Raw genomic sequence first — 14,608 nt, forward strand, 5'->3', positions numbered from 1 at the left:
CATCCCAATACTCTATCAAATAGCAGTTAATGTGGGATCCATAGGCCAAAGAACTTCTTAAGTGGAGTGAGGTGAGAGAGAACCAAATCCTAGCTAATTCATACATCACCTAGGTAAAAGGGGGGGGGGGTCTTGTGCTTATATGTAGACCTTGTACTCTAAGTGGACATTATCATGCCAATGATGAGCTAGGGTGTGACAATTAACCCTTCCATGAAATCATCCAAAGTGAAACAAAGTAAATGGTTATTGTCACTTTGTAAATTCCTTCATCCTAAGTCCTTAAGTCCACAATTTAATCTCTTGATTATTTTTATATTCTTATGAAATCTAATTCTATTGAATGTAAATTGTAGTAATTCCTCACTAATAAAATGATAAGACCTAATACTATGAGTAATCAATTCCAATTAGATCTATCACAAGGGATTTTTTTGTGTTTCTTATCAAGATTTTGGATTTTTTTTCTTTAGCAATAGTGCTCCCAACATGCTATACGTGATTATCTAATGTACTAAGGTATTGACTGTACAAGATCGCATATCGAAATTCATCTTAGTCATTTACACATTATGTTAAAGGTCACATTTTTCAAGATTGAAAGTCAATGCAAATGGAAGTTATGAGATCTATTTGTTTAAATGACAGCAATTGGTAGAACAAAAAATCTCATAGTGGTCTAGTTCATTGTATCCCAAACAGTTGAAACACAACAACATATCAATTAAAAGTCTCAATTTCCATGATTAAGATAAATTATCACAATTGACATGTTATAGTTGTTCATAGATGAAACGCCCCAATTTCATCATGAACTACGAACTAAGATTTATGGATTTACAAAGAATTTCTTATTTAGGTCTTCAATATATGAACCTCTTTCTCATACCTAAATTACATATAATGCATCTTATGGGCTACACGTAATTTCCAAATAACTTATGCGAAAAATAGCCTAAAAAAATAAAACTCTTCCATTACACACACACACACACACACACACACACACTAATTGCACATAAATTGTGACTTGAAGTCATAGATTTCAAGTTGGAAACTATGACTTCAAATCACGTCTTATGTGTAATTTGAGTATGTGTGAAAATGTGTATAACAGGTTGTGTGAAGTATGAACTAGTTTTAATATTTTTATCCATCCTAAAATATTTTATTTGAGACATGAACTATTCATCTAAACAATAATTTTTAGTAGGTTCCACAAGTCTTTTTTTAAGATATTAATTTTTTTTTTAAATTATCAAATAATGTTGCTTTGAAACTTTGGACACTATTCCATTCTCTCAAGGAAAACTGTAAAATGGAGAGAATCATGTTTAGAAGGAAGATGCTAAAATTACAAACTTTTTTACACATTGTTGATGTGGTGAGTGGTTATTGATAAGTAAAAAAGTGATGTCAATGGTTGAAGGAAAAAACTGGTTTTGCATCTCATACAAAACACATAGCGGAAGCAATAAACAAGGATCTATTTCATTCATGATTGATAACATGAACTATGTAAATTTCAGAATTTAAGAACAAAATAGCGTACCTTGGTGTGATGAAATTCAAAACCAAATATTGAAGTACTCGAGAATACTTTTAATCTTCACTCCAATTCCACTTTACGCCTAAGATGTGTGGTATCTCAATCAGTTTTCAAAGGGAGAATGAAAGTGTGTCACTCTTTCACATACACACCATTTCTTATTTCACCATTAAAAATTTTGTATGTTTCTCCCCTTATAATTAACTAATTATCTAATTGGGCTGGCCTATCGGGCCTTTCTAATTGGGCTTTAGTGTGTGGCTTTGAGTGGGACCAAAAGGGACCAATAAGACACTAGCTCCAATGGGCCTTGGGTTTTTCCGACAACTTTTGACAAGTCCAAAGTTACTATTAACTATATTTAATACTACTATATAAATATAGTTGTACTATATAAATATAGTTGCACTCTAAGTCTTATCTATAAATTACATCCCAAGACTTTATTATACATGCAACCCCTTCATTAAAATATTCGTAGTAATACAAAATCATGAATATAGATTGCCACTTTGAAGAATACTACATCTTAATCCTTGAGTACTCGGTTTAATCCTTTATGTTATTCATCATATATTTATGAAATCCAATTTTATAAATATATACTGTAGTAACTCCTTACTAAAGTGGTTGGGTCCAACACTCTGAATAACTAAACATATTAAACTTATCTCAAGGGAAGATTTTATATCTCCATTAAGAGATTATGAATTCCATCTTGAAAATATATGTTCCATCAACACTAAATGCGGCTGCCCAACATACTGAGGTTTTGACCGTGACTAATAGATCTCACTCCTAATATATCAAAACAACCTACATCTCATGATCAGGTTCATTATTCTCTTAGGATTTAGAGTTGATGTTAATAGAAGTCGTGAGATTTATTATTCAATTGACAGTCGTTAGGAGAATAATAAATCTCACAACGGTCCAGTTCAATATGTTTTAACTTTTAAAACATATCAACATACCAACTACAAGTCTCCACTTCCATGATCAAGACAAATTATCTTAGTTGATATGTTATAGTCTTCGCAAATGAAATGCCCATTTTCATCATCGACTACGAACTACATTTTGAGTTTACAAGAAACTTGTGATTTACATCTTCTGTGACTAAATCACATAAATCACATACAATGCATCTCATGGACTATGATAATGTCCCATTAGTTCATTTATATATAGTCTCATATAATTAAACAATTTAATTATTTATGACATGCCAATAAATTGGATTTTAGGGCATAAATCTCAACAATGGTAAGTTTAGATGAAAACCAATAAGAATTTTATCACCTTAGTGGTTTGTAAAAATATTCTAAAAAATTGTATGATTGTAGAATTGCTTTGTTTAAAAACCAGATTGGGGAAAAGTTGTAATGAAAATTTTTGTTATTGCTTTGTCTTTATCTCGATATTACACTTCAATGTGTGTTTGTATTTTTTTTAGGTCTACAAAAGTTGTTATTTCAATTAGAATACAAGCTTTTGAGATGAGTTTAAACATTATACTTAAAAAGGTTGGGGGATGGAAAACTAGGAAGGTAAAAAATGAAGAGGAGATGGAAAGATTGGAAAATAATAGAGATTTTAGTTTCTTCTCATAGTATTTGGTTGAGGAGTGGAAAAGTAAAGGAATAAAAAATTCTTTTGTTTAATAAAGAAAAAAAAAAAAAAGAGGATAAAAAGTATATTGTATCAATTTACCCCTATGCCTCTAATGCCAAGAAAAATGAAATTTAATGGTATAAAAGAAAAAAAAGCTAAAAGTTAAGGAAAAAAAACATTACATACCTAAAAAAGGAAAAAAAAAAAGCAGAAATATTTAAAAATAAGGAGGGCATATGGGTAACTTCCTATCAAACCTAACCTCTTCCACTTTTCACCTTGGAGCAATATTCCAAGCTCTCACATAAGGGATGGGTCATACATGTGGGGACTTATCATGGGCCTACCCCTTATGTCATGTGAGAGCCCAGAGATCTACTTTGGTATTATTTAAGTTTTTTTTTTATTTAAAATTTTCTCCCAAATTTTGGATTGGAGAGAAAACTCTTGGTGCTCACCATTTTGAGTCCGTTTGGATAGAACTTATTTTGCTGAAACTGAAAACTGAAAACACTGTAGCAAAATAATTTTTAAATGTGTGAATAGTACTGTGGGACCCATTTTTAATGAAAAAGTTACTGAAAAGTGAAATTTGTGGGACCCATGAACAATGCATTTGTGCACTGTTCATGGCTGAATAGTCAAACCTTGTGGCTGGGTTTAAAAAAAAAAAAAAAAAAGGAAACAAAACGCGACGTGGAAACGCAGAATTTGTATCCAAACTCCACCTTTATCTCCTTTCTCCCCTCCCCAATTAAACACAATTTTCCCCCTATTTTTTCCTATCCCCTTCTCTTCTCTCCCCTTTTCTAGCCAACTAAAGGGACCCTTAAAAACATGAAAGATAAAATGGGTATAATTACTAAAACCTTGTTAAAAATGGGGTCAATTCGAAAATGAAGAAAATTATACAAACGAAAATGACACAAAAGCTTTAAGGACTTGACTCCTTAACAATTAAGTAAAAAAGACAGGAATCTTGTGCAAAACAAATCAAACCCAACTAAATTCAAAACCCCACCACTGTCTTTATGTCCAGTGTCTACTCTACAGTCTTCTTTCTCAAAACTTCTCCAGCAAAAACAAAAACCAAAAGCATCATCAAACAGACACATTTTTATCAAAATATAAAAAGACCAAAAACCAAAAACCAAAACCAAAAACAAAGAACAACTATGTCAATAATGTCCTTGACAACACCACCAGAAATCGTAGTCAAGAACCGCTTCTTAGGGTTCCTCATATGGCAGTCTATTCCCTCCACCGCCATCTTTCTCTTCTTCAAAACCTTCTTCATCTCCACACTCACCTCCACCACCACCACCACCACTTCCACTAGTAAAAACCCATTACTCTCTTTTGCTCCATCACTCATTTCACTCCTCACTTTCTTCACATTCCACCTCTCACAGCTCCTCTTCTCTGCTTCTTTCTCATTCGTCTCCTTGCCCTATCCCCATTCCCCTGCTTACCCTTTTGAGCTCTTTCTCGGCTTGGTCCGATTCTTTCTCGTTTCGGACTCTTCGGCTTCGCTATCGCCGGATTTTCGGACCCGGGCTAAGGTTTCTCTGAGCTTTGTGTTGTTTGTGGCTGCCTGTGCTGTGTCTGGGTTTGTGGGGTTAGTGTCTGTGTGTTGGGTCAAGTCCAGTGGCTTTGATGGAGACTGGCTAATTGGCAAAGTGGGGTTCATTGGTTTTCTGCTTGGTTTGCTTTACGGCTTGTTTTATGTTTATAAGCACAGATGGGTTTTGGAGTTTCCCATTATTCAGGTCAGTATGTGAGGGAGACTTGAGAGACTAAAAGGTTTAGAATATTTTGATTGATTTTGTTATTACTTGGTGTTACATGTTGTGCTGGTTAAAATAATTGTGATAGGCACATTTGGCTATGGATGTTTTTGTATTTTTTTTCTTTATATGCTGTTAGTATTGGGTATGAAGTGTTAAAAGAGTATTATATGATAAATTAAATGTTGGAATGCATAGGGGATCAGGTGAAGATATATTTTCTACTGCTTGCAGGCTTTGATTCTGACTATAGGATGTAATCATCATAGCTAAAGACATCTGGGTTAGCAAAAATGAGGGTGTGATGTTTTTGATTGTGGAAAAAAGAGGGAAAGATTGTGTTTGCTCATATTTTAAGCCATATTCCTCTAAGCTTTGAAATTTGTCAGAGAAAATGATTATATATTCTTCAAATTACCAATAGTCTTGGGGTCAATGCCAGGAAATTATGAGTGCCTATCTAGTATTGGGTCATGCTGCACTAAAATTTTCCTGTTTTCGATATGGTGCCTAAGATTTGGTGTTAGTAACTGTGTGTGCACACATCATCTTGAAAAATTCTCTCCTGGTGATATGGGACAAATTCAGGCTAGATTGATGTTCAGATCAGTAATTACGACCGCTTGCACCTATCATTGTTGCTCTTCACTTTCCGTTTGTTGTTGCTTGGGAGAAATCTGGGTGCTTATCAAATTTTCTGTCACTCTTTGATTACTATAGTGTTTATGCGTTGCTCAAAACATCAGGTTTTACCCTTGTGTTGAATAGCCTGTTAGTCTGCATCATAGCAAAAAAAGTTGATTTCTAGTTGAGAATTTTATGTCTGCCCATTTGGCATAGGGGTTCAAAGCACAACTTAACTTCACTTTTTTTTTTTCTAGGTACAACTTAAAAAAAAAAACTCATTTTTCAAAAAGATGAAACATGAGCAGAACCAAACTGCAATTTTGTCATCTATAGCTATAAATTAGATTGTCATTTATTCTCAGAGTATGTTGCTTTCTAGTTATGACTTATGAGACTCATGGCCTCTACTTTTAATTGCTGGTTGTAACAGCGCCCACCTTTCTTCAGCTTCAAGATGGGGCTCCCTTTGGCTATTACTCGGGCTTTGAAGCTTTCGGGTGTGACTTACCTATTTTCAGCTGTTCTAGGATCAATTCTGTTGGATCAGTTTAAAGGTCAGGTTACAGTGAGAAAGTTCATTGCTGAGCAAATCACCTTTTGCATTGGGAGCTTTGCAGTGTTTCTATGCTGGGAATTAAGTCACCACTTACATCGGGTATAGTTTAGTTGTAAATTTTGTTCTTGTCAGTATCATTTAGCTTTAGCAGGTGGTCAACTGACACAGTTCATGTAATTGCAATATCCATTGATGTTCATATCATCTAGTAGCTGGTTTCATTGTTGTTAATCCTCATTGCATATCATGTCATTTATATGATTCTTCAAGGTACATCATGTCTTGCATGTTGTATTATACTATTATCCCTGACCAATGCCCTCACTTTCATTCCATCTTTCCTCTGCTGGACTAAAAGAATCATACAAGGCATAAAAGAGGGAAAAACTGTAATCATGGCTGAAATGCTCAAGCTTTGTGGTAAATATCTATTTAACTGTATGCTAGTTCAAAATCTTTTGCTTGGACTATATATTTTGGGACCCAAAGAATAGCAGTTTTATAAGTTGGATATACATTTTTTTTTTTTTAATTTCTTTATTTCTCCATTAGTCAAACAGAAAGAACATATGTACTTATTAAGAGAGGAACAGGGAGAACATGAACAGGATTAGGGTTTATTAAACTTTGATAATTATATTCATCTTCTTAGCCGTTTCCCTATCATGTTTGGTTATTTGTTTATTCTCTGATCAAATTCTGAATGAAGAATATATTATTTACAATGCTGTTGATTTTTTATGTGTCCTGCATCTATATATGCAGCAGGGGCACTTCTCTATCACTTCAGTAATCCACTGAGGTGCAGCAGACACACATTAATCATCTCAATATAATGATGAAAGACTTTTTTAATGTATTACATACTGTCTCAAATTAATGTTTGTTATTCCTTTATGCCTGGGTGTTATTCCTTTCTCTTTAAAGAATTATCCTCTTATCTAACCTGTCAAGGTGCAGCCTAGTGGTTGGAGACTTGGGATGAACTGTAGACCCAGACATCCTGGGTTCGATCCCCAATAGAATTCCTCTGCGGAAAAAAAAGAATTATCCTGGTATCTATCAACAACCCCCCCCCCCCCCCACCCACCCACAAAATAAAAAGAGCATGTTACTGCGGTTATACATGTGAGAATATGTTTATTTAGGCTATGATTGGTAACTCTACATGAAATTCATTTCACAAATTTCTAGAGTTGAGAATGCATTTTTCCTTGTTTTTTTGGGTTTGTTAACTCTACTTTGAAGTAGGTATTTGAAAATGCATTCTCTATTTCTCTTTTGGAAAATGCATTTTACAATAAAAATGAGAATCCCGGAAATTAAGGATTATCATGCAATTTCATTTAGCATAATCACTTTTTGGTAAGAATTTTAGCATAATACCAAAATTATTTTTCAAAACAATATATTTTGCTGAAATGTATTCTACTAGAATTCAAATTGCAAATACAGTAGAGTTACCAAATGAACTTACCATCTTTCCTTGATTCAACATGTTTGTTTATTGTTCTTGTAACCTGTTGCGTGTCCATACAACCTGACTGCTGTATTATGATGAGTTTTATTCTATTGCAAATTGAACTTTCCTCCTCAATATCCTTTATGGTTATGTGTACATCTTTTTTTTTTTTTTTTTTTTGATAAGTATGGTTATGTGTACATCTGCTTATCTATGTATAGTCGACGTACCTGTAAAGCAAATCCATTTATCTTTTAATGGCAAGACCTATAGTAATATATTTCTAGCTTGTTGCTTTTAATGGAGAGTTAATGAGAACTTAGTTGCAATGGAAACACTAGAATACCTGCATCTTGGCATACTCTTCTAATAACATTTTGTACTCATTATTAATCACAAAAACAAATATCTCCTCTTCTCTCTAATCCTTAATGGGTGAGAAATTCCATGTGAATTGCACCTGTCACTGATTTGTTTAAATTTTTTTTATTCCAGCTATTTCTGGCTTCATATCCTTCCTGTTATCTCTAAAAGTCAGTCATTAATTGTTTGAAACTATGTGGCAATTTAGGTGCTACATACAAAGAGGTTCACATTTGCACCACCCAAAGGGTCGGCAGCAGCAGAAACAAATCCAAGTGAGCATCTCCTTGCAGCCCTGGAGGATAGCAACCCAAATTCTCTTCTTCAATATCTTGCATATCTTGATCTCTGTATGGTCTGTGAGAAGAATGTTGATACGTGGCGACGAGCTGCCTTTTTTGAAGAAACAGGTGAGACTTACAAAAGAGTTATAGCTGTATGCTTGAGGCCTCTGGAAAAGCTTGCATCAAAGTTGGCTGAAGGTTTGGAAAGTTCTGTTGACAAAAAACCCCAGCTGTCCAAACAGTTACTCTCACCAACTGACTCCCGTTTGGAATCCAAGTATTGCGAACCACTGAAAAACTTTCAGGTAAAAATCACTGTTGCTTGCACTTGTGGATGTGTACATGCACAAGTATGTGTGTTTGTGTGCATTATTTGTTGAAGCTCATCGTGGTGTCTTGTCCTGAAGTGAAAAGCTTACTTTTATTCAGACTAATTCTATTTTTTTTTTTTAAACTCACATTTGCTTACCTATGTGCAAGCACATTTTGCAACCTCCCAAAATCACGAGTGTCCGAGAATTTTTGGAGGACCTCCTTTATGACTCTACCTTTCTTCAAGCAAGTTGTTGAATAAAGTAGTGTTGTGAAGTGTAATTGTAGGGAGAATTCCTTTTAATGATTTGTTAATATTATTTATTATTGCTGCTGTGTAACAGAAATTTCAATTCTTTCTAATGCAAATGTGACACACAGGTGTAAACTCCAACTTTGACTTTAAGATCTGCACTTGATAGATCTCTATACTAGATGTGTGGATGGGACTTGACTAAATTGTTTTTTGATAACGTTTTATTAGAAAAAATGCATAAGTACACGGGTTATACTAGATGAACTACATATTGCAAATCAGAAAGTACAATGATCTATAAACTCCAATAAATTAGAACGAGGATGTCCCTGTGGCCAGCATCCACTCAAATAACATTCTGATCATCTGGAACTTCAAATCTGCAATTATTCATTCACACCCATCAAAATTTCTATTCCTTTCCCCCCAGATACACTACATCAAACAACGAGGAACAGCTTTCCAAGTGGCGCTGTTTCTGTGTCCCAAACCTGCCTTGCCAACATGCTATTATCTCCCAAACTCGCAATTAATTTATTAGTTTTTTGTTATTAATATGTAATGAACACTAACATCATATCAAGATTCTAAAAACAAAAGGTTGAAGCCCTAGTACATGGAAATTATACAAGAAATATGCAGAAAAAAAGAATTTCATGGTGAACCAATATAAGTTTGTAAAGGATTGTTGTGACATCAGTCAGATGTGATAAAGGCTTAGTAGAGTTGAGTATATAAATGGACTGATATATCTTGTTCAAGGCCATTTATTGGTCTGCTGGGAGGTTTCACTGGAATGTGCAATTTCGTCGTCCACCACAAGATTGGGAAGAGGAAGCCTTTGACTGGTTTATGGGGCTAGTCTATTCCTCGTCAGTGAGAGGGTTTGGTCCAGATAAGGTTTGGTGGAAGTCTGCAAGGAATACAAGATTTGAGGTTAGAAGTTATTACAGTTCCTTATACCCTCATAATCTTGTTTCCTTTCCATGGAAAATGATATGGCAATCGAAGGCGCCTCCAAGGGTAGCCTTCTTTTCTTGGTCTACTTCCTTAGGTAAGATCTTAACAACAAACAACTTTCGTAAAAGACGAATGATAGTTCTTGACTGGTGCTCTATGTGTAAGAGGTGTGGGGAGTCGGTGGATCATCTTCTACTTCATTGCACCATAGCTTGGGAGTTGTGGTCTTTGGTTTTCTGTTTGTTTGGCATTCAATGGGTTATGCCTCGTACTGTTATTGAGGTGTTTGAGGCTTGGCAAGGAAAGTTTGCGCGACATCGTCACATTGATGTTTGGAGATTAGTACCTCACTGCTTGATTTGGTGCATTTGGCGAGAAAGAAATGCTAGAAGTTTTGAGGGCTGTGAACGATCTTTGCTGGTGATTAAGTCTTTTTTCTTACACACACTCTTTGAATGGAGTGTGGTTTTTTCTCATTTTTCTTGTTCTTCCTTTTCTATTTTTCTTGACCGTTGTTCTTTTGTTTCTTGATTTTTGTACCCATAGTACATCCCCAATGTACTCGTCTTGGCATTTTCTTTATTATTATTAATAATATTCTTACGTCATTTATCAAAAAAATAAGCTTTTAACCTTTGTTTTGACAGACAAGATGTCACTTAATATTCTACACATTTTACACAACTGAAGGTCAAATCTTTATAAGTACTGGGCATTAGGAACACTGTGTAAATACCTCTAGTAAATATGGTGAAAAATTCAACCTGAAATGTGTTTTAAACTCAACTCAACTTGAAATATGTTTTATAAGATAAAAATCTGTATGCAATCAAAAGTTTTCCTTGTTCCTTTATAAGATTGCTAATTATAAAATCCTAGTCCCTATCATCATTTTGTGTGTGTGTGCTAGTGTTTTCTGCAACTCATCACTGGTGTCTTTAATCTCTGGGTCTAAGAGCTAGTCCAAAGAAACTATTTTTAATTTTCAGCTTTGTAGTAGTGGGATAAAGAAACCTTGTTTGAAAAAGGTTTGGCACTGGCATCAGGGCAAAATCTTTTTGCCTTAGCAGTAACATGGACAAAGGTGTCATTATACCAATTTCTGGTGTTGGGGGATATATTTTTCTTAACCAAGGTGATAATGCTATATATTTTCTTAATTAAGTGCTTGATACCTCCTAATCTTAAGAAGGAGACATTTATGTTTCTTGCTTTCATCTTGCGTTCAGGGCTAGCTTTTCCAAACCTATATAGGTCAGATTTTCCAAGAAAAAAGGTGTATGGAAGGTCTTGTACAGGTTGACCAGGACTTTGTGCACTTCTTTGAATATCAAAAAGTGAGGCTTATGGTATAAGTTGATTAAAGTTCTTACTGGTGTGGAACATAAACAAAAGTGTTTATCACAGAGAGCACCTTCGCAAAACTCATTTAGATTGTTCTTAATGTGGCTCTAAACTCCTTGAGATTAGAGCATGCATGCCATCATCTTCAGTAAGATTTTAGTTGTGATGGATACTGTTTGAAAGATCTTTCTTCTCCTTTATTTGTGCTTTTACATGCTGGCACCTTTTCATGCATAACGTGCTTGGGGGTCTAGGGTAGAAAGAGTTCAAACTACGGGATTAGCAGCATATTTTAATTATCTTAAAAAAAAATTGTGCTTTTGAATGTGCTCTGGCTGTATGGAATCAGTGTTGTTACTTCCATTTTAGGACATAATGCTGTCAGTCATTTTAACTTATCTTGGGTTTCAAACTCAATAGATTCTCTCTTGTTCTTTTTAGAATTAATTTGGGATCCAACTTCTTAGCTGCTTTTTTTATCTGCCACACTCATTTTTTCTCTCTTGGGAGCCTGTTGGTACTCTGTCAAGGTAGATCTGTTCTCTACAGACAACATAATTTCTTTTTCCCTACTCAAATGGCTGTCTTGTCTCTCTGTATTGTTGTACATACTTTATTAAGGTTATGGGTTCTAAATTTGAGTTTAGGTCACCTGTTTCATGTAGCATTTGAGAGAAATGTGTTAAGACTTAAGGAGGTGGATTCATAATTGTGTCTAGATATATTGAAACCATTGGAGATTGTTGAGAATTAGGATTGTCCTTTGAAGATAAGGAGGGGGATGATGCCAATCAAATGCTATACTTCTTTTCTCTAGCTTTAGTGAGCAATTGTTGTGCTGAAAATCTACTTTTTAGTTTGAAAGTCTTTAAGTGTCGGTGGATGATAGGAAAAGGATGGTTGATAAGGTTGTTATGTCCAAAAGTTTTAGTTTGTCTGACACTTTAGGATGGGAAGTAGAGGTGTTTTATGAGCCATTACTTACCAGACTGCTTATCTTTTGAAAGCTGATATTCCTTTGTCATTGACAGAGCACCAAAAAATGCTGGATATGGGCTTGCAATTGCCTTCTGGGAGACCTGTCTGTGCACAAGGTCATCACATTCTATTAATGATTCAAAGGGGTCCTCAGAATCTTTTAGGCAGTAGATCTGATAATATTAATAATTTCATATTAGATATTGGAGAGAAAACTGCAGAAATGGGTTTTTCCCTTACTTTGCAGGCTGTTCTGCGCACATAAGATCACATTCAGTGAATTCTTCTATGGTTCCCAGTTAGGAATCCTCTGTGCATTAGATCTGAGTAAGTGGTCAACCATTCTGCCATTTAGATGTTGGAGAAATATGATGATTTCTTAGCATAAGCACATTATGTTTTGGTTTGTGTGTGTCTGCATGTGTGCACATGCTGGTGCACATAATTTTTAAAATTCTTTCCTCTCAGAATTGAAGTTATTGAACTTTGACAACTCTATTTGCTGTTCTGTATTGATGAAATCCTTGCAATGCACATCAGTTTCCCTCTGTATATGACACAGATAAGCATACATTAGTTCATGCGATGAATCTCTCATAAATTTTAATTGTAATTTAGGTTTCAATGGTCTGTGCATCATGAATTTCTCATATATACTATTCATTTATAATATATTGGGTTTATAAATGCGTGAACATGCCAGCTAATTTTACCAATGACCTTAATGGTTCAATGGCACCTCTGGCCTCCCTAGGTACAAAGTGCCAAGTCCCAAGGGGTGAGCAAGGTCTTTGGTTTGAGATCTGGGGTGGCCAGGGGTGGGGTAGATTTAGGAATTTCTAACCAAGATTAAAAAAAAGAACATGCCAGCTAATTTCCGTCAAAGTTTGACTCATAGTACAACTTAATAATGGAAACTTCATTATGCAGCTATTTGAATAATTATATAACCTAGTGATGGACGCTTCTTTATGCAGCTATGTGCATGGTCTGCCAGGACAGTTGCCTCACTGACTGCCTGCTCACACAGAGAAGATAGGTTTGGGGTTGCTCAGCTCTCTGGTAGTAATGCTGCAGTCATTTCAGCACTGTTATCTTGCCTTCTTGCTGTTGAGACATTCATGGGGAAGAAGACCAACATTCAATCTCCCCCTCATTTGATGGGGCCAGCTGGAATTAAATGGGCAACATCAAGCACTGGAAGAATAGATGGTGCAGTGGGTAAGAAGAGAGGTGGCCCTCTACATTCAAAAGCATATGCCATTGCTGATGTTTTGAGGACCTCAATCTACCTTGTTGTGTCTGCTTTCCATGATGAAATGCTGAATAGTGCTAAAGCAGGACTTCTTGAGAAGGATTGGATCATCAGTGGTAAACCTCTTTTTGGCACTCGTGAGCTCCTGGTGCAGAAATTGCGGCTTTTTCTGGACTTTCGAGCTAGCTAACTGCTAATTTACAGCCTACCTTTTTTGTTATCTTGTTCCCATTTGTGAACTTTCCTTTAGCACAGCACAAATGAAGAGGCAGTTTTGTTTGTTAATCTAGTAGAGCTATGGACAAAATATAAAGAAAGAATGTTCGTTTTGCTTAAAAGAAATATCAAAGAAAAAATTCGATGAATTAAGTTGTATGATTCACATGGAACACTTGGATTGAGCTAATGACCCTTGCCAATCTATAGTTCCAATTGACTCAAAAGGTTTAGACTTTAGACATGTATATAGGCAATGGAGCCTTACCCTTTGGAGGGTAACAAAATTGTGAGGGCACAGTGGTTTCAGATGGTCAGGCGGTTTTAAGGAACTTCCTCTTGCCTTTCAACATCCCGGTACACAACATCTGCTCCTTACCCTTCTTCCTTCATAGTAGTTGAATTTCATTACTTTTGTTACTAATGAAGTCAACTTCACTAAATCAAAAAACGGGATGCTCTCTTTCTCTCTCTCTCTCTCTCTCTCTCTATATATATATAATTTAAACACACGCCTGCCCGCATGTGCTCACACATAATTTTTTTGTTTTTGTATTTTAATTTTCAACAACCATTTGAACATCGATATTGCAACAAAAGTGGTTCACTACTCTCAAGAGTGCATATACATGCTATATGAGATACATTCTCAATAGATATGGACATTTTTACTTTTCTCATGTTAAAAAATAGTGGCGTTCACTACTTTCACAAGTTATTTTCTACGCAATTGAGCAATTGACCGAGCTGCATAAGGAAAAATAGGTAATTGACTGAATGCATTCACATACTTGTGAAAGTTGGAATGCCAAAGTGTATGTGCTGAAAGTCAAAAACATGCCCAAAGCATTGATAATTTATAACATGGATTGAGGAGAGTCCGTGTTTCTTATAACACGCTTTATCCTATGTTGTACATTTTCTACTAAATAAAGATTGCAGATGCTTGTCTACTTTTGGTTATACTAGATTTCTGTCTTGTTCTAGTTGGGAGCATTATGACATTTGACTAAATTACTTTACTACCTCTCCTTTCAAATTTCAA

The 14,608-nt window shown here is 35.2% G+C and overlaps 1 protein-coding gene across 1 annotated transcript; it reads left to right on the plus strand.

The window, feature by feature from the left end:
* Positions 1-4,187: 4,187 nt before the first annotated feature.
* Positions 4,188-13,712, plus strand: LOC142637444 (uncharacterized). The gene is made up of 4 exons (XM_075811717.1): positions 4,188-4,932; positions 6,008-6,232; positions 8,167-8,547; positions 13,070-13,712. Exons 1-4 carry the CDS (start codon positions 4,195-4,197, stop codon positions 13,535-13,537), a joined length of 1,812 nt encoding a protein of 603 aa, XP_075667832.1. The 5' UTR covers positions 4,188-4,194; the 3' UTR covers positions 13,538-13,712.
* Positions 13,713-14,608: the final 896 nt, after the last annotated feature.

This window comes from Castanea sativa, chromosome 5, assembly GCF_040712315.1.
Source record: "Castanea sativa cultivar Marrone di Chiusa Pesio chromosome 5, ASM4071231v1".
Taxonomy (NCBI): Eukaryota; Viridiplantae; Streptophyta; class Magnoliopsida; order Fagales; family Fagaceae; genus Castanea; species Castanea sativa.